General features: G+C 40.1%; 1 protein-coding gene across 2 annotated transcripts; it reads right to left on the reverse strand.

Moving 5' to 3' along the window:
* Positions 1-1,472: 1,472 nt before the first annotated feature.
* ZSCAN12 (zinc finger and SCAN domain containing 12) lies at positions 1,473-16,954 on the reverse strand. 2 transcript variants are annotated; one of them, XM_074348254.1, is made up of 5 exons: positions 16,678-16,954; positions 15,470-15,958; positions 13,142-13,286; positions 6,495-11,724; positions 1,473-5,852 (listed from the first exon to the last, which is right to left on the reverse strand). In XM_074348254.1, exons 2-4 carry the CDS (start codon positions 15,890-15,892, stop codon positions 10,427-10,429), a joined length of 1,866 nt encoding a protein of 621 aa, XP_074204355.1. In that variant the 5' UTR covers positions 15,893-15,958; positions 16,678-16,954; the 3' UTR covers positions 1,473-5,852; positions 6,495-10,426. The 2 variants fall into 2 exon arrangements, with proteins under 2 accessions (XP_074204355.1, XP_074204353.1); XM_074348252.1 differs by having other exon boundaries at positions 16,342-16,954.
* Positions 16,955-21,882: the final 4,928 nt, after the last annotated feature.

Genomic DNA, 21,882 nt, shown 5'->3' on the forward strand with positions numbered 1-21,882 from the left:
CCTCACGACTACAACAAAACCACAACTGACTGCTGAGCAACTATTGAAAAAAAACCTGGAACCTAGCAAAAAAGATCTTCAACTGGAAACATATAGAGGGACCCACAGCAGGATGGTAAGAGGGGCAGCTCATGATATAATCAGGCCCCATATCTCCCGGCAATTTGTAATCAAATTGACAAAAATTAAGGTTAAGGAGAAAATATTAAAATTAGCAAGAGAAAAGCAACAAGTAACATACAAGGGAACGCCCATAAGGTTATCAGCTGATTTTTCAGCAGAAACTCTACAGGCCAGAAGGGAGTGGCACGATATATTTAAAGTGATGAAAGGGGGAAACTTACAACCAAGAATACTCAATCCAGCAAGGCTCTCATTCAGATTTGATGGAGAAATCAAAAGCTTCAGAGATAAACAAAAGCTAGAAGAATTCAGCACCATGAAACCAGCTTTACAACAAATGTTAAAGGAATTTCTCTAGTCATCAAATCATAAGAAAAGAGAACAAAAAGAAGAAAAAAGAAAGACTTGCAAAAGATTGCTTTGGCAGTTCGGGGTCTTTCATAGTTCCATATAAATTTTGGAATTGTTTATTCTAGTTCTCTGAAGAATGTCATGAGTATTTTGACAGGGGTTGCATTGGATCTGTAGAGTGCTTTGGGTAATATGGCCATTTTGATAATGTTGATTCTCCCAATCCAAGAGCATAAGATATCTTTCCATTTCTTTGTATTATCTTCAATTTCTTTCATCAGTGTTTTACAGTTTTCAGAGTATAGGTAGCCTTCTTGGATAAGTCTATTTCTAGGTATTTTGTTGTTTTTGATGCAGTGGAAATGTTTTTGCCACATATAAAATTATGGTTTTTGAAGTGAAAAAAGTGAATGAAGGGCCACACATGGTAAAATATCCTTCTCTCTTATGGGTGAGTTGTATTCCGTTATTTATATATATATATATATGCTGCATCTCCTTTATCCATTCATCTCTTGATGTGCACTTAGGATGCTTCCATATCTTGGCAATTATAAATAATGTTGCTGTTAATAGCAGGATGTATGTATCTTTTTGAATTAATTCTTATTTTGTAGTTGGCTTTATTCCTTTGATAACTATGTAAGTTTAAAAAGCTAAAGCTCTAAACATTCTTAGAAACAATGAACAGTACATGTATGTCAATTTAAAAAATATGTACAATATATTGTGTCTATGTATTTACATATATTGTATATGTGCAAATTGTAACAATTCTACCTAATAAAACTGAAAAATGAAAGAAAGAAAGAAAGAAAGAAAGAAATGTTGGCAAAGATGTGGAGAAAAAGGAGCCCTTGTGCACTGTTGGTGGGAATATAAATTGATGTAGCCACTATGAACTGTATGGAAATTCCTTAAAATATTAACAATAGAACTACCATATGATCCAGCTATCCCAATTCTGGTTATTTATCCAAAGAATATGAAGACACTAATTTGAAAAGATATATGCACCCCTATGTTTATTGTAGCATTTGTTTACAATAGCCAAGACATGAAAACAATCTAAGTGCCCATCAACAGATGAACAGATAAGGAAGATGTGGTATATATATGACAGAATACCATTCAGCCATTCAAAAAACACGAAATGTTGCCATTTGTGATATGCTAGGTGAAATACATCAGATGGAGAAAGACAAATACTGTATGATTTCACTCATATGTGATATGTAAAAAACAAAAAAACTCCAAAAACACAAAATAAATGAACAAGTCAAATCAAACCAAAAAAAAAAACCAAGCATATAGATACAGAGAACAGAGTAGTGGTTACCAGAGGGGAAGGAGTGGAGGGGAACATGAAATAGGTAAAGGGGATCAACTGTATGATGATGGATGGAAATGAAATTTTTGGTGGTGAGCATGCTGTAGGGTATAGAGTAGTAGAAATATAATGGTGTACACATGAAATATGTTATAAACCAGTGATACCTTAACAAAATATAAATTTTAAAAAACCTATCATGTTCAATTGTACACTCGTGTGGTTTACTGTATATCAAGTTCCCTCAATAAAACTGCTTTAAAAATCATAACAGATTATATTGCAAATTTTAGGCAAATAATTTGAAAATCTAGATGAAATGGATAGTTTTCTAAGCAAATAACAGATTATCAAAATTGACCCCCATTAGAAACAGAAAGCCAAATAGACCATTTTTGTAGAAGAAATAGAAAAATATTACCAAGGAACTATCCCACAGAAAAATGCCCAGATGGTTTACATTAGAATTCAACTTTCAAGGAGCAGTTAATTTCAATGCTTTATCAATTGTTCTAGAGTATTAAAAATGAACAAAAACTTAGTACTTTTTAAGATGCAAGTAAAACCAAAACTTAAATCTGAAAAAAAATAGAAAAGAAGAAAATTATAGACCACTTTCACATAAATATCAATAAAAACATACTAAATAAAAAATTAGCAAGTAGAACCTATTAATACATTAAGAAAACACCATGACTAAGTGGAATTTATTCCAGAAATTCAAGGTTGGTTCAATATTAGGAAATCCTTTCATGTAATTCAAGATAACAATAAGGAAAAAGGTAACATGGTTTCTATAGATGTTTAAAAAGCCTTTTATAGAATGCAATCCACCTTTTAAAATAGTGATTGTTAGACCTATTCAGAAAATTTGGAGTTGTACAGCAGAAATCAAATCAGAATTGTAAAATAATCATTGCAAAGTTTTGAAATCTACAGTTCCTATATTTATAAAACCTATAAGCCTCATTCTCATAGAGACTGAGCTACACTGCCAAACTGCTGAAGAGCTTCTAAAGATTCTTTAGCCTTTAGGTTTTAGAACTGTAAAGAGTAATAGGCAAATTACTTAAAAGTATTAGCCTTCATATTATGTGTTATCTATAAGGGAAAATACCTCTATTGCTTTCTGTCAATAAACTATATGTAAAATATTTTTTTCTATTTAAAAAAAAAATAAACAAAAGTTGGGAAATACACACTCTGTGAATGATACCTATATGGCCTTGTGTTGGAGAACACAGAGCCAGTGCCAAATTTAGGAAAATGTCCAACAATTCAATGATATGTTTCATTATGTTTACTGAAACTTTAAAAATGTCATTTCTATGTCCTGGGGTCTCAAAGAAGCCTATTGATATATTTACAACAAACAGTAGACACTATTGTCTACACTGGCTGAATGAATTTAAGATACGAGACTAGAGTGGGCACAGGAAAATAACATGCCCTAATACACAGATAATCATCTTGGAGACAGTATCACGGTCCAGGGATGCAGGTAAACATCTTAATTCCAAAAGTCTTGGTTGCTTACATTTATAGACTCCTTTGGGAAGCAAAAATAACTTCTGAATTTTCCTTTTCTTGACTTGAGACATACATTGTTTTTATTAGCTAAAATGGGCAGTTTAAAATAACCATTCCACATACATCCTGCCTATTTACATTAATTATATTAATTTTCCAAAATCGTGGAGACTCTGTTGTTGAGGCTTGATGTCTGTCCATACAAATTCCCACAATCTTCTCATTGATAAGAGCCTCTCTAATACGGACTCGCTGATGTTTACTAAGGTCTAACCTGTGTCTGAAGACTTTTCCATACCCATCACAGGATCAGGGATTTTCTTTAGTGTGAATTCTCCAATGCTGAATAATGCTGGTGATTCCATGGAAAACATTTCCACATTCATCATGTTTATAAGCTCTATCTCCTGTGTAGATTCTCTAGTGCAGTCAGTCCTGACTTCTGGGTGAAGGCTTTCCTTCCTACTTCCTTCACATGAGGTTCTATAAGGTATCCATGCTGCACGAAGGCCTCCTTACAGTCATCACATTTATGCAGTCTCCTGCTCATGTGGATTTTCTGATGTCAAATAAGGCCACTATGGCTGAAAGCTTTCCCACATTCCTTATATAGATAGCATTTTCCCTTGTGATGGGTTTCCAGGTGGGAAAGGAGGGACCCACTGTAAACAAAAGCCTTTCTAAACTTGTTGCTGTCAAAGACATTCTCTTTGGTGTGTACTCCCTAATGCTGAGTAATGACTCATCAGTAACTAAAGCTTTTACTAACTTACTGCATTGATGTTGCATTTCTACAGATTCTACCCCACCCCCCAACATGATTTAGCACCTTCAGAATTTTTTTGTGTTTGAGACAAGTCCTTATGTTCATTCTCAATAACATCATCTAAAAAAAATTCGCAGACAATTCAAATGTCAGTTATCTCTTCTGCTGAGATAATGAGACTTATGATGAGAAACAATGATAAAAATAAAACCCAGTTTTACCTAAAGTGTATACCTTTTCAGTGTCCCTAAACTGCCATCTCAATTTTGAAAAGTACCCAAGAAGGCATGTGAGGTTCCAGTTTGAGTGAGAAGACAGCTGGACAGAAAGACACTGTAAGAGCATGGAGAATTTTCTTACAAAATGTGACAAAGAATAGGGAAGATATAATAAAAAAAAGTTAAGAGGCAATCAGTTTGAATCCAGAGATGAAAAACAGGGAATATCATGAAACCAAGAGAAAGTTTAATTTGCTAAAGGGTAGTTAAAAGTACTATTTATGCCAACTGACATATATCTAGGCCACTACTATAGACAAACAAAATGCTCCATAAATGTTGGTTAAGTGGATCAACAAACAATGGCACATGATAAAAAGTTAATCTGAGGCAAAAGCTAGATCAGTTTCAAAATGCATCCTATTGTGACTTGGGGAAATCAGTAAACTGGAAAAATTACAGTGGGGAAAATAACTTTTCCAGATAACATGCAGGATTAAAAAATAAGAAGAAAGAAACATTTTAAAGCTAAAGGAGTTAACTAAGTCAAAACAAAAACAAAACAAAACACAAACACCCCCACAAATATGGCTTAGAATTTCTACCAAAAAATTGGACAGATAATGAGGAGACCGGTAGAGGCAAGGTTTCAAGGGAGAGGACACTACTAACAAGAGTTCTAAAAGCTTCCCTTCAAGGATGTCTTCTTTCTCTACAGACATCCTTTCTTACCTGCTTTCCACTTCATAAGGCAATAATGCTGAGAGTTAAACTAAGATACAGTCTTAGCCTGACACCTTTGATTCCAGGGTACTGTCTTACCATGAGCGTATCTTTTTCTATCCTTTAGCCTGGGCCGTAAAAGCAACGAGATGAAGCTGGTCTTGGAAAACTGAATTTGAAGCTAATCCCTCAGTAAAAACACCCGAACAACAAGGTTTCAGAGGTGCATGTGAATACCAGGAGAATTAAAGCTCATGAGGATACACTGGTTTATGGCTCCAGAGACATCTGGTGGATCCTAAAGTTCAGTTTTACTTCTTTCTGTGCCAGTCCTGAAGCCTTTCACTAGTCAAGCCATAAATGATTCTACCACCCCTTCCCACCTGATGGCTTGTGCCTCAAGCTGTCTCTTCAACTTCTCCAGCATCACTGATGCCTCTTCTCCACATTCTAGATGATGTTATCCTCTCTAGGTCTGCAGCTCCCCAGGCCAAGTTCAGCACTTGCTCCTTGGCCTGTATTTTTGGTTTCAGCAACTGTGAGCAGAGCTTCCCGAGTTTTCTAACAGCCCTGTAAGGTCCAAGTATCTATCTCCTGGTAGTAATAACTTAAAGTTTGAAGAAAAAAAGTTTTTGGCCAGCCTTATTCTTGGTCCCAGGCACAGTCCTCTTCCTCTACGGTCAGTCACTATAAGGGATCTTTCCTGCAAGAGGACTGCCATTCCGGAATAAGTGAGCTCAGGAGAAGATTCACTCCAGCCTGGGGTTCACACTGATTCTTCAGAAGTATTTCCTTGTAGCTAGTCTTCTTCCTGAGGCATAAAACAACACTGTTAACAGAAACTCTAAATTTTATTTAGCTCTTACCCAAGAATTCACTTACCTGACAATGCACTGAAAGAAAAAAGGAACTCTGCCAGAAAGATAAAAAAATTAGAAGACAGACTGGGAGTGACTGCAAATTATTAGCTAGCACTATCTGTAAAATCTCTCACTTCCTAAATCTTTATGTTAATAATACTTGAGAGAAAGACTATGACCCTTTTCCCTTTGGTTTTCTTCTGAGAATCCCCAACAGTAGAGACAAGTACATCAGAGATCAAAAAATAACGGCCAGTATTTATTGAAAATTGACCGTGAGTTTACTCATCTAAGTATATAATTCCACCGACAGCTGAATGATACTGAGGCAAACAGGGATTAAGTAATTTGCTAAAAGTCACACAACCGCCAGTAAGTAGATTCTGTATCTTTCCTTAAATTCAAGGGTTGGCCTATAAATAGGGAGAGTCATGAGTCAGATCATCATCTCAACCGAACCCAACTTTCCTTTTACTGAACTGGGATTCCAGACTTTCCTTTTTCTCAACAGCCCTAGTATCCTAACACAACCCAAGACTTAGAAGCCATCTTTTAATTCTCCCCGGCAGCTCAATCAACAGGCCGAACCTCACCGGAGTCCCTAAAGGGCTGGATCAGACACTGAGCAGAAGCCGAAGGCGGAGTCCACGACTCTGCGACCACTACCGCCTCCAACCGCACGACACAAAGGCTGAAAGAGCTGGCAGTTCTGGGCCTGCAGCGGTCACCAGCGGCCTCACCCTTCGGGCTTCTCTAGGAACCTGGAGGTTTTCTCCTCTCTGTGGTTGCCGGGCCGCATCCCCGCCCCGCGCTGAACAGCGCAGGCTCGGGCCACGGCGTCCGGTAACTGCGGGGCCCACGCTGCCGGGCTGGGGCGCCGCAGGCAACGCCGGGTGTCCCCCTGTCCACTGCCCAACTTCAGGAAAGCCGCTCGAAAGACAAAAAGCGAAAACTCTGGGCTGCTAGTTATCTCTGATAACTAACAGGGATGGAGACAAAAGATGCGAAAAGCTTTCCTTGCCAGTTTAGGCGATGTTTGTCCCCTGCCGGCCACTGTTCATCAGTTCCCAAGGTAAGAAAGTAAAGGTAGAGGTGAGCGGGCGCTTTAATCCCAGCGGCAGCCAGGCAGCGGTCCCGGGAAACCTGCAGCAAGGTTACAGGTAACTTCTGGCCTGAGGCTGAAGCATCTAGAGCCAGTGCATTTGAGAACCCACAGTAATAAAACAATAGCAAACGGTTATAAAGCACTTTTCTAAGCACTTAATATAAAACCCATTTATCCATTTAACCGCCCAACGAGGTAGGTATTATTATCGATATTTTACATGATGAGGAAACTGAAGCACAAGGTCTTCAATCTCTTGCCCAAAGTCACTCAGCTAGGGTTCAACTACAGCAAGTTGTAGAGTTCCTAAATTGCCTGCTTTATCAGGGATGAAATGGTGAGATACCGTTAATAATCCTTTTCTCTAATCCTAAAGATGGCCAACAACAATGACTTTATAACAACAATAATGACTTTATAACACCGTATAATCAATAATCACTGGATATTAATGAAGGAAGCTACTTCTGTTCTGAGTACAGGAGTGCAGGGCTTTTCTAAGTGCTTGCATCTGAGCGCTCTCCACCTCCATCTTCACCATGCAGATGAGATTTCTCAATCCCAGAGCCCTGCTCAATTTTTCTCTTTCCTCATCGGTTTTATCTCATACCTCAAATCCCAGCAACTCCTTCATACTTTTTTTTTTTTTTTTTTTTTTGAGAAGGAGACCATCTTCCTTCCCTTCAGAGTTCCCTTCTGTTACACTCTCTGGAACCCTTTTGTGATTGTCAGGTTACTTTTTCATCGAAGCCCATGTTTAAGCTCACTTCACTTACCATTCCCTTAGAAATCTGATTCTCCCCCAACCTCTGCAGGTGCTTTTTGCCTTAAACACTCAATATATTGTTTACCTTGAATTAGAAAAGAGAAGCTAGTTGATCTTATTCTCATCCTTAATGTCACTAGAATTCTAAGCTGCTGCTTCATGATTCATTTGAGTTTACAACAGTTGCTCTCTCTGGCTGTTGTGTTACTACTATTGGCTGCCATTACCTCTACTGTGGACTTGCTTCACTTTTATATTTTCTTTCCATCCTGCCTCCTGTTGTTGATTTCAAAATCCACATAGGTGAGCTGCTTCAGGGGACCTTGATTTCCTAGATCCTGTCATTGTCGATAGGATATCTACCTTTTATACATAAAGATGTACTCTCAACTTCAGCACAAGGCATTCTGTTCACTGCTTTCTGCAATTCCATATCTAACATGTTATGTCATCCACTTGCCCCTCAGGCCCTTCAACTTCTGAGTTGCCAATTTAGTTCCAATTAGAAACTTTGTATCTTCTCCTTATCTTGGACTAGTCTGATTCCCTTTGATGCCTACCTGGGAATCTTATGCCACTCCACCTTTTTTTTTTTTTTTTTTTTTGGTACTACAACTGTATTTAAGCACATGAAACAACTGAAACAAAACACTCACATTTATTTTTAAATAAGTTATGAAGTGTATTCTTCTATATAATAGGCATATTCTGTTGTTCTGGGTCTTTGCTTATGGTTCTTTTATATTACTTAATAGTTAGAGGCAAGTGGAGGAACATGTGTGCACTGAGAGAACATGTCAAGCACAAGATGAACTGGAGAGACTGCAAGTAACAGCACTGAGTAGACAGCACGTTTAAAGTAAGGATTGCTTTCCACTGAGCAGTCAGATTAAAGAGAGGCTCTGACATTACTATGAAGAGTAATTTCAGTCTGGAAAACATGTTTGTGAACTCAGATTAGATGACAAGTATGGACAGCATAAGTTTGGTAAAGATGCTCATAAAGGTTCCTGTCACTAACTCTTCAAAGAAGAGTTTGCACGAGAGAGAGAAAGTCAAGACAGGGTAAGTGTAGGTAGGGAGTAGGCCTCATATAGCTACAGAGGTATGAGGATCAATTCTGGGATCCTTATTTGTTTTGGGATGTAAAAAATCAGGTTTCCGGGGGAGGTGGGTATAGCTCAGCAACAGAGCACGTGCTTAGCATGCACAAGGTCCTGGGTTCAATCCCCAGTACCTCCATTAAAAAATAATAAATTAAAAAAATTGGTTTCCAATCCCAGCTGCCTCAATGCTTTGTGTGTGCCAATGATGGTCTTATGAAAAAGCCCCAATAAACAGTCCTCAACTTGTGAATGAGTTGTTTCTCAATTGTTCATTTGCTTTCCTATGTTGTGAACTCAGAATGTTTTCCCACAGTCAATGTAAATTCTGATCCTAAAAGCCAATTTGACATATAACATGCCTAAATTGTTAGTCGTTTATTATTAGTTTTAATGATTATTTAATTATTGATACTAGTACCATTATCATATTTATGGGAAAATGTATTCACAACTTAGAAAAATACGTCTTTTTCTAGGACTAGGGACTCTTCTAGTTCCAAGCCAGTGATGACATTCTTCTGTCCTATATAGGGATTATGGACAGAGGGGCAACACACAGGGCACTAGGGAAATGGGGGTAGAGTACATTACAGGAGTGGGGAGAGAATGGGGTGAAGACAGGGCTCGGCAGAAGGGTAGTTAGGAGTAGTTAAAGAGTGGTGATTACCCTTCTTTTTTCTCCCCTTCCTCTTTCGTCACTGTCTCACCACTTCAAACCCACTGACCAGCTAGAGGTGAGGGGAGGTGAGGGGACTGAAGTTCTCTGGGGTGGGAAGGTAGTCCTAGAAATTGTGGTATTTGCCGTCCAAAAGTAGAAAGGGAAGAAATAAAAGGACATCTCAGTAGAAATCAAGTTGATTTTTGTGGGTAAAAAGATAAACAGACCAGGAGCTTTGTGTACTTCTTTGTGGCTTGCCTATTATCCACTACAATCATCATCATAGGTTCCCATAAAAAACAGAACTGTTTACTCAGTAATACAAGGGGTGATGTCAACCAGCTGTTGGTTGATTTGTTTTTTTCTGACACCCCAAGAGGAAGAATCACTAATCTTTGGCTCTTTTATGTATTCAAGACGGTATACAAACTAAACAATTGTAAACCAGTTCTCAAGATAAATTATTAGGAAATTCAGAACACAGTGGTAACTATAGGAAAAAAGGGAAGTTAAGAGTAAAACAGGGCAGAGCACTAGCACCCCTCCCCTAACTACATACATACACACATCACAATTTACAGCACTTACTGTTTTCCAAGTGCCAGCTTAATTCTGCACTACTTTGAGCATCAGTTCTACTGCCCTGTACTTATATATTTAACTAAACAAGTAGATCTCATATATCCCACACTAGGTTGTAAACTCGAGAAAAAGAATCTGGTGTTATGTTTCTTGTTCTCCACAGCACCTAATAAAACGGGCCACACATAGTGGATTCTTTGTAAAATATGTGAGTGTTCCTTATAGAAAGTGACTAATGTTTCGTCCTAAATCATTTCAAAGCTGATGTTTCTCTCTAGCCTGCACTCTGTGAGATAGCTTCCCTGTAGTCATGACACAGAAACAGATTTTTCTCCTTTGTGGATGGTCTGGTGTTGAGTGAGAGCTGAGTTCTGCCTAAACGACTCCCCACACTCTTTACATTTATAGGGACCACCTCTATTATGGATTCTCTGGTGTTTACTAAGATCTGACCTCTGTCTGAAGGCTTTGCCACATTCATCACATTGGTAGGGTTTCTCCCCAGTGTGGATTCTCTGATGCTGAATGAGGCTGGTGATTCCTCGGAAGGCATTCCCGCACTCATCGCACTTGTAGGGCCTCTCTCCGGTGTGGATCCTCTGATGCTCTGTGAGGACTGATCTTTGGGTGAAAGCCTTCCCACACTTATCACATTTACAGGGTCTCTCTCCAGTGTGAATTCGCTGATGTTCTGTAAGACTTGTCCTCTGAATAAAGGCTTTCCCACAGACGTCACATTTGTAGGATTTCTCCCCAGTGTGGATTCTCTGATGCTGAATGAGGCCGCTCTGACTGAAGGATTTCCCACATTCCTGACACTGATAGCATTTTTCTTTGTGGTGGATCTCCTGATGCGAAACAAGGGAGGAGTTATAAACAAAGGCTTTTCCACACTCGTTGCACTCATAGGGCTTTGCCCCAGTATGAACGCCTTGATGCTGGGTAAGAATTGAACGCCGACTAAAACTTTTATTACACTGAGTACAATGATAAGGTTTGTCTCTTGTGTGGATCTTGAGGTGGTGAAAGAGGCCTGCTTTCTGGCTAAAGGCTTTGCCACAGTCATTACAGTGGTAGTGTTTCTCTCCTGTGTGAAGTCTCTGATGTTGATTAAGAGCTGACCACCGGCCAAAGGCTTTGCCACACTCGTTACATTTATATGGTTTCTCTCCAGTGTGTATTATTTTGTGTCGAATAAGCACAGTTCTCCCACGGAAAGTTTTTCCACATTCTTCACACTTGTAGGGCCTGTCCCCAGTATGGATCCTCTGATGTTCCGTGAGGCATGCGTACTGACTAAAAGCTTTTCCACAGTCATCACATTCATAAGGTTTTTCTCCTGGACAGGTTCTCTGGTGTTCAGTAAGGTCTGAGTTCTCAGTCAGACTTACTCCATTTTCATCACATGTAGGTTGTATATCTTTCCTGGAGTATCCAGAAGGCTCTTCTGGTTTTCCTTCAGGTTCGTAAGTTTTTTCATACCTAGCAGACTGAGGCATTTCATTTTCAAATTTGCCAGATATATTCCCACATGGTTTCATTTCTTCAGAAACTTCTTGCTTTAGAGTTAAATTCCTGTACTCATTTCCAGTCTCAATACCTGAAACTAAAAATGGATCATAAATGTTAACTAGTTTCTTGTGAGACCAAACAGCAACTTCATTAGGTAACATAAAATTATTCAAATGAAAAATTACATAAGAACCTAGAATTCCTGTATGACTATAAAATGGCTTTAGAATACAGAATAGACTAATATACAAAGCACTCCAAAAATTGTCATGGAAAAGACCAATCACCCAATAGAAAACTGGGCAAAGAAAAAATGGATGGTTTCCAGGAAAAGAACTGCAATAGCTCTTAACACAAGAAAGGATGATCTGCCTCACAATAAAGGAAAGGCAAATTTAAACAATATTGAGTATAATTTCACCTATCAGATTTGCCATCAGCATAAATATAACACTCTGTTCACAAAATGGGTATCACATACTGCCAGTGGGAGTGTAGACTGATCCAAGCTTTATAGAGGGTAATTTGACTATATCAGAATTACAAATATATATTACCTCTGACCTAGTGATTCCACACAGAGGAATTTATGCTACAGATATACTCACACATATGGTTATTTCTCATGGCACTATTTGTTATAGTGAAAGCCTGGGGCCAATTTAAATGTCATCAGCAGGGGAATGGATAAGTTAACTGTGGTATATCCATACGTCTTAATATTAAGCAGCTGTTAAGAAATAAAGAAAAATGCAAGGTTCTACAATCTTAGTGATAAAGAGAGGAAAATATATTTGAACATGAAAAATGTAAATATGTGCATAAAAAAATCTCTAGAGGGACATACAAGAAACTAACGACAGTGACAACGTATTTCAGAATAAGGGTAAGGAGACCAAATGGCTAGGGAAATTGAATGGAATGAAAACTTTCCACTAAATAACTTTAAATTATTGTTTTTGAACCATGTGAATTTTCACCTATTTAGACAAATCAAAAGAAAAAAATAGAGAAAGTAGAAATAAGAAAGGTACTGAGTCTTTCACCCCTTCACCAACTATAAACATTCTGCCACATTTGCTTTATTACTCCTCTGTATAAAAGTACATACACACACACATATATATATCTTTTCCCTGAATCATCAGAGAATCAGATGCAGACATCATGGAGCAAAGGTTTATATACTGAAGGAGGCAGGAGATACTGGTGTTGTCTGGAAGGATAAAGGCTAAAAATAGCAGGGAGGTCAGTATAAAGGAAAATAACTAACAGAAAGACTAAATTAAGTGATCTCAAGTAAAATACAGCCAGGATTGAGAAAAATATTAATACAAAGAGAAAAAAAGTTGAAGCAGGACAAATCAGGCTGCCAGAGTCTGCATAAGCCATCAGATTCCTAGAGAGACTTTGCTGACTTTACTGATCAGAAGCAGCACGAAGTACACAAGAGCCCTGGTGTCCCGTGTTAGCCCTGCCTTCCCCTTCCTCCCAAGGTCTTTCTTCTTTACCTTTCTCCTGCTGGGCTTCGAGTTCTGGAGATTCACACTTTAGCTGGGCTTTCTTGGACGGCAGGGACATCCTGAGTTCTTGTCCTGTTCCGAGCGGTGCCATCTCCTGCAAGAACATTTCCTGTTCCTCAGTGTGGGCTGAGACCTGGGGTAAATGAGATGCAGCTGACATACTTGCTCTGCTGACATTAAACAAAAGAGGATGCTATTCACAGCAGTGGCACCCAGCTCTCTGAAACCAGAAATAAACTTCTTTCCAGATATCCGCCTGCCATAATCCTACTCATTCTTCAAGGCCAGGAGAAATGTCACCTCCTCTGGGAAACAGTCCCTTCCCCAGGTGGAAGTCATTTCCCCTATTCTTAACAGCTAAAGTGTGTTGGTTGCGCCACTTCTTTGTCTGTGTTCAGAATAATGGAGAAAAGAAAGAAAGAAAAAAGAAAAGAGAAAGACAAGAAGGTAAAAAGAAGCAGAAAGGAGGGGAAAAGAACTCAGGGAGAAAGAAAACCGAAGGGAGGAAGAAGGAATGGAAAGAGGATCAGTACCAGGAAATAATGGAGAAATTATGAAGGCAGAGGGGAACAAAGGAGAAAGAGGGTAGGAGGAGAAAGGAGAAAGAAAAGGAGAAGGAAAAGGAGAAAAATCTCTTCCAAGTTCCCCCCAAAACCTGTTCCTACTAGATTCTGCTCTTCTGAGCTCCCCATCCCACTTCTTTCTGGGAAGATGATCTTATTTTCTATTTATCGAAGATTACAGCCATCTCAAAAAAATCATCTCCCCTTCATGTTATCTATCTCCAATCTCATACTCTTCCCCGCCCTTTCTGCCTTAGAGAAAGGTGTCTTTTCTTTTTCAAGGCTCGTATTGCTACTTTTGTCTTCAATCCTGTCCCTTTCTGCTTTCCTCTGTTGTTGATTTTTTGTTTTCTGTCTCCCCTCAGTAAGCTAAAATCTATCAACATAAAAGCAGCAACCCTCTGTACTTTGTTCACTGCTGCATTCCCAGTGCCTAGTAAACAACAGGTAGTCAATAAATATCTGCTTTAGGAATGGACTTTTCCTAAACCACCTTCCCCGTATGATCCTGAACTCCGTTAGGAGGGTCTCCATTATGCAAGTCTTTCAAGCTTTAAATCCCTAGTGCTTAGCGAAGAACAGACTGCTCAGTAGAGTCCTCCATTCTTTCTTCCTTCTTTCTACCTCTGTCATCATTTCCAATTAATTCTCACCTAAGACATACCTCGTCCTTGGTAGTCACACTTTCATGACACTATTTCAAACTTAGATCTTTTGCCATATGTTCCCTCCCTCTTCAGTCTTTGTACCCCAGTGCTAGATTATATTTCCTGTATTATTACTTCACTGTCTTATACTCTTTATATCAAGCTTTCCTAGCCTTGGTTCTATCAACATGCTGGTCAGACAATTTTTTGTTGTACAAGACTTTCTTTGCGCTATAAGTTATCTAGCAGCATTCCTGCCCTTTAGCTACTAGATGCCAGTAGTACCTCTTGCCGTTAGGACAACCAAAAATGTGCCATGATATTGCAAAATGCCCTCTGGGGCACAAAATTGTCACTGGTTGAGAATCACTGTCTTTTATCAATGTTGAAACAAAACAAAACAGAAAAGTCCTACATATTTTGGTTCTTTTATATTTGGGGTTAGTAAAACTCATTTAGACTCAGAGAGAATGGGTTAGGAACTTCTGCCCTACAGAACAGAATCTAAACTCCAGAGGTAGACATTCGAGGTCTTAGACTCTCTGTTCTCAACTCTTCTATTCACCACTCACCTTTCCAATCTAACTGGGCTATCAACTGCTCAAAGAAACATGCCCCCGCCCTGCCCCTCCTCCTAACTTTCCACTCTGCTCCTATATCTCATTCCTCTGAGATGGTGACTTTGATTTCTCCATCTTTTAATCCTTTAATGGAGAGAAGGCAGTGAATGTATCTGCAAAATCTTATTTCTTAATTATTTATATTGTGCAACAGAAGTGATGCCCCTTTCAAGAGGCTGCTGCCCACCCCGTTACCATCATCTCTCTAACACAGTCTCTCTGTCCTAGAAGTCTTCTGTTTCTAATGTTTCCAGTCAGCATTTCATCAAACAGAATTTTGTAGCTTAATACAGAAAAACATGATCTTTCCATAGAAAAGATATAAGTAAGTTAGGACTACATTAACCAATGTTCTGTGACACTCAGGCCCCTTTCTGACACATGGAAGTGTCAAGAATACATTTTGTGAAATAATGTTGGATCTCCCTCTGGCCTAGAAATCCATAATTCATCTTTTCTCAAACAGAAATCAATCTTTGTCCTCACCTGATATCCGGGCTCATCCAACTCTCTCTCTAAATCCTCCAGCACAGTCACCACCTCTTCCCCACTCTCCGGATGCTGTTCCTGGACCCAGGCTTGGAGCTCCTCAGGCAGGATGGTCAGGAACTGCTCCAGCACCAGCAGCTCCAGAATCTGCTCTTTGGTGTGGGTCTCTGGTCTCAGCCACTGATGGCAAAGTTCCCGGAGTCGGCTCAAAGCCTCCCGGGGTCCAGATGTTTCCTGGTAGCAGAACTGCCTGAAGTACTGCCGGAATATCTCCCTGCTGCTATGGGTGCTGTGCTTTTGCAGGTTCCGATCGTGTCTGGCGGTATACTTGTGCTCCTCCCCCACCTCCACCTCCTCCTTTACTTCCAAAAGTTCATCCTGGTCCTTGTGGGCCTGGGTAGCCCAAGTAGATGCCATCATAGCTGTGCAAAAGCTTATCAACGCTTCAAGCAAGATCTCCTGTGCAAAGTTTCTTCCTGGGTGGACCTGAGGAAGAAGCCATCATTATTAACACAAACTACACCATAAACAAAAATCGCAAAAATCTAAGTGCTTTGAAAGCCGCCTCCAGGTTAATTTACTATACTCAGAGAAATACTTTGATTAAAAAGACTTTCGAATAGACTCGTTTAAAGAGAAAGATTAAGTAATAGGTGCTAAGTTGTTCAGGACTTAGAGAAGGAAGAGTACGACTTGGTAGGAAACGTTTCCAGTTAGTCCTAGAATATTACATGGAATAAACCAACATTCAGAGCAAACAAATAATAATAAAAAGTTGAGACATCCTTGACTAGTTGCTTTTTAAATGCCCGGATGTCTGGTGGAAATCATGAAGTCATGAAAGCAGCAAAGTCATATGAATTTATTACCTCAGGGACTTAATCTCTCCGCTTCTCATTCTTCATTTACCAACAAAAAGGCTGGAGACGTTGGTCTTTAAGGCCCTCTTCTATCCTCACGTTCTGTGATTCTAAGTCTAAAGTAAGGCAGGCCGAGGAACGAGGCCTTGGGATGCAGGTCTGCGTCCGTGACCCAGGAGGCACCAGAAATGTCAGAAGGCGCAGAACCCAAGAAGGGTACACGGAGCGAGGCAAGCCCGGGAGGTGTGGGGCGCACAGCCAGGTCTCTCCCTCATCCCCGGGCTCCGACCCACTCTCCGAGGGGTGGGAGTTACCTCTGGGTTAGGGAGCTTCTCGCGGACCCACCTGGGCAAGGGAGGACCGGAGGCCGCCCCGCTGCAGCCCGGGCCGGGCTCCAGGGGCCCAGGCCACGAGGACGCCGTAGTCCCCGCCCGCCGCGTCTGGAGCACAGGCTTGCTCACCCGCCGCCCCAGAGGCCAACACAGGTTCCCGTCCCCCGGCCAGGGCTAATGCCTCGAACCGCCTCGGAACCGGAACCCAGCAAGAGCGACCCACAAAGGCCGGAAGCGGCCGCGAAGTGCGGGGAACCGCTAGCTGGGGGGCACTTCCGCCGCAGCTCCAGGAAGAGGGCGGGAGGGCCTCGCGATTCCGTAGTTCCCCCGCGCGCCCACGCGAGAGGAGCACTGAGGAGTCTCAGGAATCGCTTTCTCCTTCTGCTCCTCTTCAGCCGGCTAGTATCCCCACTTCCCCCCACCTGATGGCTGGTCGAGGCTTGCCGAACCGATCTGAGCTAGGGAAATCCCATGCCTTTTCACTCTTTTATTTCGGTCTCTGCCCCTTGGATGCTCAAGGTGCCTCAAAGGGATGTTCTCCCCAGGTCCTTCCCGACTCAAGAAGGGACCTTTTCCACACAGACTTCTCAGGGGTCTGGTGGTTTCTGCCTGCTTTTTCACCTGGTGGTTTCTGCCTGCGTTTTCACCTTCTACGGTTCTCTTTTATGTGCTGATGATATTATATACCTGAAAACCCACAGAATTCAACAGGAAAACTAAAAGGTCATTTAGTAAAGTAGTAAGCTGTAAAATTAACACACTAAAATCAATGGTTATACGCAAATAACCAGTGATAAACAGTTACAAGAGATAACGGAACAGAATATCGAATTTACAATAGCAAAAACAAAAACAAACAAAAGAGAATAATTGGGAATAAGCTTAGGAAGAAATACGCAAAACCTGTATGGGGAAAACCTGAAAGGCCAAGTGTATACTTAGACAAGTAACTATATGCTAAAACGACTGAGTCTTGGCTAAGAAGACTTCAAGAAATCAATCTTTTATAATAAAAGTATCAACACATACTGTTCTAGAATTAGACAATTTGATTATAAAGTTCATATGGGAAAATAAGAATAGCCATGAAGAATAGTGACATTTCCAAAGCTTCAGATGAACCAAAAGGCACACCTAAAAGAAAACCTGCTAAGAAGAATAAAAGCCGAAAAAAGAATAACACGACTTCCTTGAAGCAGGTTGTTTTAAAACATTGAGAGCTAACTTCAAAGAATTTCTTGTTACTGTCCTTATTAAATAGTGTAAAAAACCTTTAACTTAAATGATTAGTACAGTGTTTTTCCACTGACATGTAATCATAAAATTTCTAAAGCAATTATTCCAGGTACCATCTACTTTTCGTCTTTGCTCCAGCTCCACCACATCCACCTTTGCCTACTTGCAGTTTTCTGAAAGTATTTTGTGATCTGTCAGACGCTATCTATCCCCTAGTTCAATTCTTCTTTGCTATCCAACTTAGTTCACAGAGACAGTTCTATTGTTGCTTTCTCAGAGAGGCTATCACTAACTCTCCACCTCCAAGGCCTTTTTATGTACTAAGTTTATTTTCCTCAAGGCATTTATTACACTATATTGTAACTGTTTCTCTGTCCTCCTCTGGACACCATAAGGTAGGGAGTGCCTCTTCTACCTGGTTCATTCCCATTTCCTTGACATAGAGCCTGGTGCATATTTGGCACCCAACACGTGTTTGGCTTGAAAAATGTGCTAAGTTCTGAATCTGGTTTCTTAGCTGTAGACATTTCACGTAGCACTTTCCTCTGTTTTGCAGAACTGTGAAGTTCATGTTATGTTAAAGTACTTTTTAAAAGCCTCTATGGTACAAATGTGTAGTATCATGACCATTACTGGAAGGTACTTTAACGAAAACTGAAAAACTGCTCAGGTAAATTGAGAAAATCTATAAGAAACCATCTTTTAGCCCTAAGGATTTGGCAGCCCATGGTCCCCAGAGGCAGCTCCCGCTGGTAAATCTGTCTCCACCTGAGAAGCAGGTGGTCCGGGCCCACCCAGCTCTGTACAGCGTTTTTGTTCAATTCTCTGTATCTCCGAAACTTCCGGAATCGCCGACAGGGAAAAGGGAATCGATTCCTGAGGGATCTGTGTATGCTAAGGGAGAGAAACTCAAGCCCAGTCAAAGAAAAGGGGGCAACAACACCAACTTCGGGTCCCGAGATCTCCGCAGAGGTACAGAGAATCCCACGTAGGGAGAAGGGTCCAGGTTCCCACCTACACCCGCTCAGAGCCGGGAACCATAGATATTTGGGCCACAGCGCACACCAGGAACCGGAAGTATGTCACAATGCTCGAACACGTCTTTGCCAGCTCCTCAGCCGCTTCTCTAGGAAACTTGGAGGACTTGTCATCTCAGTGGTTGGTCTAGCCCACCTGGTCCGCCTTCATATGCTCAGAGGCTTCTTCCTAACTCAGGCAGGTGGATCGAGGGCTCGTAACCTCCGGTGTCCAGCAGCCACTGAGCCTGGCTCATATCTCTCCACCCAACTCTCACCAGATGTTGTGTAGCCCTAGGTTCCCTTAGGACCTGGCCCTCTAAGTTTCCAGCTCTCAGGGTTCCTCTTACAACACTGTCAGTTACCTTCACTCAGTTCCCCCAGTCAGAAGCAATAATCAACACCCACCTAAGGAAAGAGGTTCATCTCAATAGGTTTATCTTAGGTAACTAGCTATTAACAGTGGGGTTTTTTGGGCGGGTCCTTTTGTTTTATTTTTTTAAAGACATATTGTCCCAACTTTTAAAACCAAATCCAGCAGATCCATTAACGGGGATTACTTCAATCCAGGTAGGTGGGTGGGTGGTGGCTGCCTTGGTATAGGTGGCTACACCTACGCCAGTACTCTCCTTCATAACATATTTTGCCTTAGCTCTCATGAGAGAACATTGTATTCTTTCTGATTCTTCTTTCTCCTCGGTCACGAGTAGGAAGACCATACATCCTAATTTGTGTCTGTTGTCTGGGTGTAATTATTAGTGGCACTTGCTTTCATTCTCAAAATTGTTCCAGACTGAGCAATAAGTTATATTGTTACCTTATGTCTGAGAACCACTGATATGCTATTTAAATGCAGATTCCCAGGCTTTGCCCTCAAACTGATTTAGTTGGTCTGGGATGGGGCCCAGGCAACTGCACTTCAAACAGCACAGGTGATTCTAACACAGGTATACATTGAGAAACAGGGTCTTCCTCATAAAGCTAAGGTGGCTGGCATGGAAATCTGGATGTGGGTCCAAAGAGAACTAAAAACATCATAGAGTAATTCACACAGTAATAGACTGTGCTGTTCTCCCTGTTCTCCTCTAATGGAAAGTACTAAAATGAGTAAGGAGCGAAGGCAGTGAGACTATCTTCATTTCTTAAGATACTCCGTACCTAAGACACTTGGAACAACCGAGAGATGGGAATTTTCTAGTAAGCATTATGAAGACGAAGCACATTTCTTGGCAATGCTGTCGCTGCATCTATTTTTTATTTTTCCTTCTCTTTGGTCACCATTGTTAGCCAGTGTTTTAGTATCTAATTTTGCCCTTTGTCCAATTCCTTTTTAAGTTCTCATATTTTCTTCTTCTTTTTTCTCTTTCCATCCCTTTTTTTTTTTTTTTTTTTTTTGCAGATACCTAAAATATGTCTCAGGGCTCCAAGTCTACGTGTCTGTGAAACTACATACAATTCTCAATGATTTTTGTTCATAGTTTTGTTTTTTAAAATTTTTAACATGATTAAAAAAAAACAGAAGGATAACCACAAGCACTTAACCACACGGGTTTCACTTTTCTCTTGCCAAACTGGAAAACTCCTGGCTCTTGAGCATATCTTAAATGGGGGTCTTGCCTCATCCTGCTGCCTCTGCCAAAAACACTTTCCTCTATCCTCCATCTCCCTCTGCAGAGAATCTACTTTTCTCTCAATTACTAACTCAACATTGAACCAACGACACATGTATATTGGTATTTATATTTCAAAATTCTTCCTTAGAAAATACTTCATATTTTATCATTTTGACTTTAGATATACTTTTATTACTTCAGAGATCATTTTTGTCTTACTGGAAACAATCTTCCACTATCAATTATAATTATGTTTTTTAAAGGAAAAGTATTATCAGCTATAGAAAACAGGAGTCATTTCAAAATACAAAATACCTTCAGCTCAAAATTTCAGTGAAAGAGAAACTTCAGGGCTCTATCTACAGCTCTAGGCAGGTTTTAGTTGCAAGATACTTAGCCATTTCTTGATGTAGTGTCCACGGTCTCAAAAGTGCTCACAGGGGTGCTGGACTATCCTTCAAGAACCAATAAGGCTATTTAATTGGATTTGAATCAATATTTCTTACACCTCCTCAACCATAAAACTGACTACTCTGCTCTTTTAGATTGGACTTTTCAAGGGGATAGGGAGGGATGGATACTGGTCCAGGGAACACCTGAAAGGAGGTCAAAGCTAGAGATGTCACAGGTGGGGAATAAAAGGAGCCAGGATGGAAAAAGAGAAGAGAGAATAGAGAGAAATTTAGAAATGTAGAAGGGAGACAACTGAGAACTCTGGCCAGGAAGACTTGAATAATCACAGAAGCAGCCAAGGTCTGCATGACATTGACTACAGGTTAAGTCAGATATTATTTCTCACAGAATGAGAAATGTGCATCTTAAATACAAGAATTAGCATAAGAGAATTAGCACAATTAGTATCAGAAAACAAGGAAAGTTAGTTTGGTGAACTGTCAGTCATTTAATCATGTTATCCATCACTGCATTCTAAGAAGTACATCTGTCTCTACGGCATACATAACAGTTTTGTTTCTTGCTGTTTCACCAGTTGTTGAGAAAATTAAGAATTTTTAAGCTGTTAAAACACACACACACACACACACACAAAAGGCACAGAACAAACCAAACATCCAACCTTCAATTGCAACTCAGCCATTAGAAATACATCCTTTAAAATCCTGATCTGTTCATATTGTAAATCTTTTAAGAGCTGATATAATGGAATTATCCAAACATGCTGCTTCAGCATATAGGAGAAGCATTTAAAATACTTATGAACTCACAAATAATAGTGTATGTATTATGTCACTATATGCAGTATATATTTGAGAAGTTGATTTTATTTCAAATTTATGTCTACTATATTTTCCTTAACTTCATCCTAAAATACCTATGTATTTCTCTTGGAAATAA

Source organism: Camelus bactrianus, chromosome 20, assembly GCF_048773025.1.
Source record: "Camelus bactrianus isolate YW-2024 breed Bactrian camel chromosome 20, ASM4877302v1, whole genome shotgun sequence".
In the NCBI taxonomy this organism is placed as follows: Eukaryota; Metazoa; Chordata; class Mammalia; order Artiodactyla; family Camelidae; genus Camelus; species Camelus bactrianus.

Bases quoted from the DNA above. Each gene is read 5' to 3' on its own strand.
- ZSCAN12 (XM_074348254.1), bottom strand. From the start codon at position 15,892: ATGATGGCATCTACTTGGGCTACCCAGGCCCACAAGGACCAGGATGAA. The intron at 13,287-15,469 runs GTGAGGACAAAG...CATTTACCCCAG, and splicing joins TGGATGAGCCCGGATATCAG to GTCTCAGCCCACACTGAGGA. The intron at 11,725-13,141 runs GTAAAGAAGAAA...ATCCATTTTTAG, and splicing joins CGAAGCCCAGCAGGAGAAAG to TTTCAGGTATTGAGACTGGA.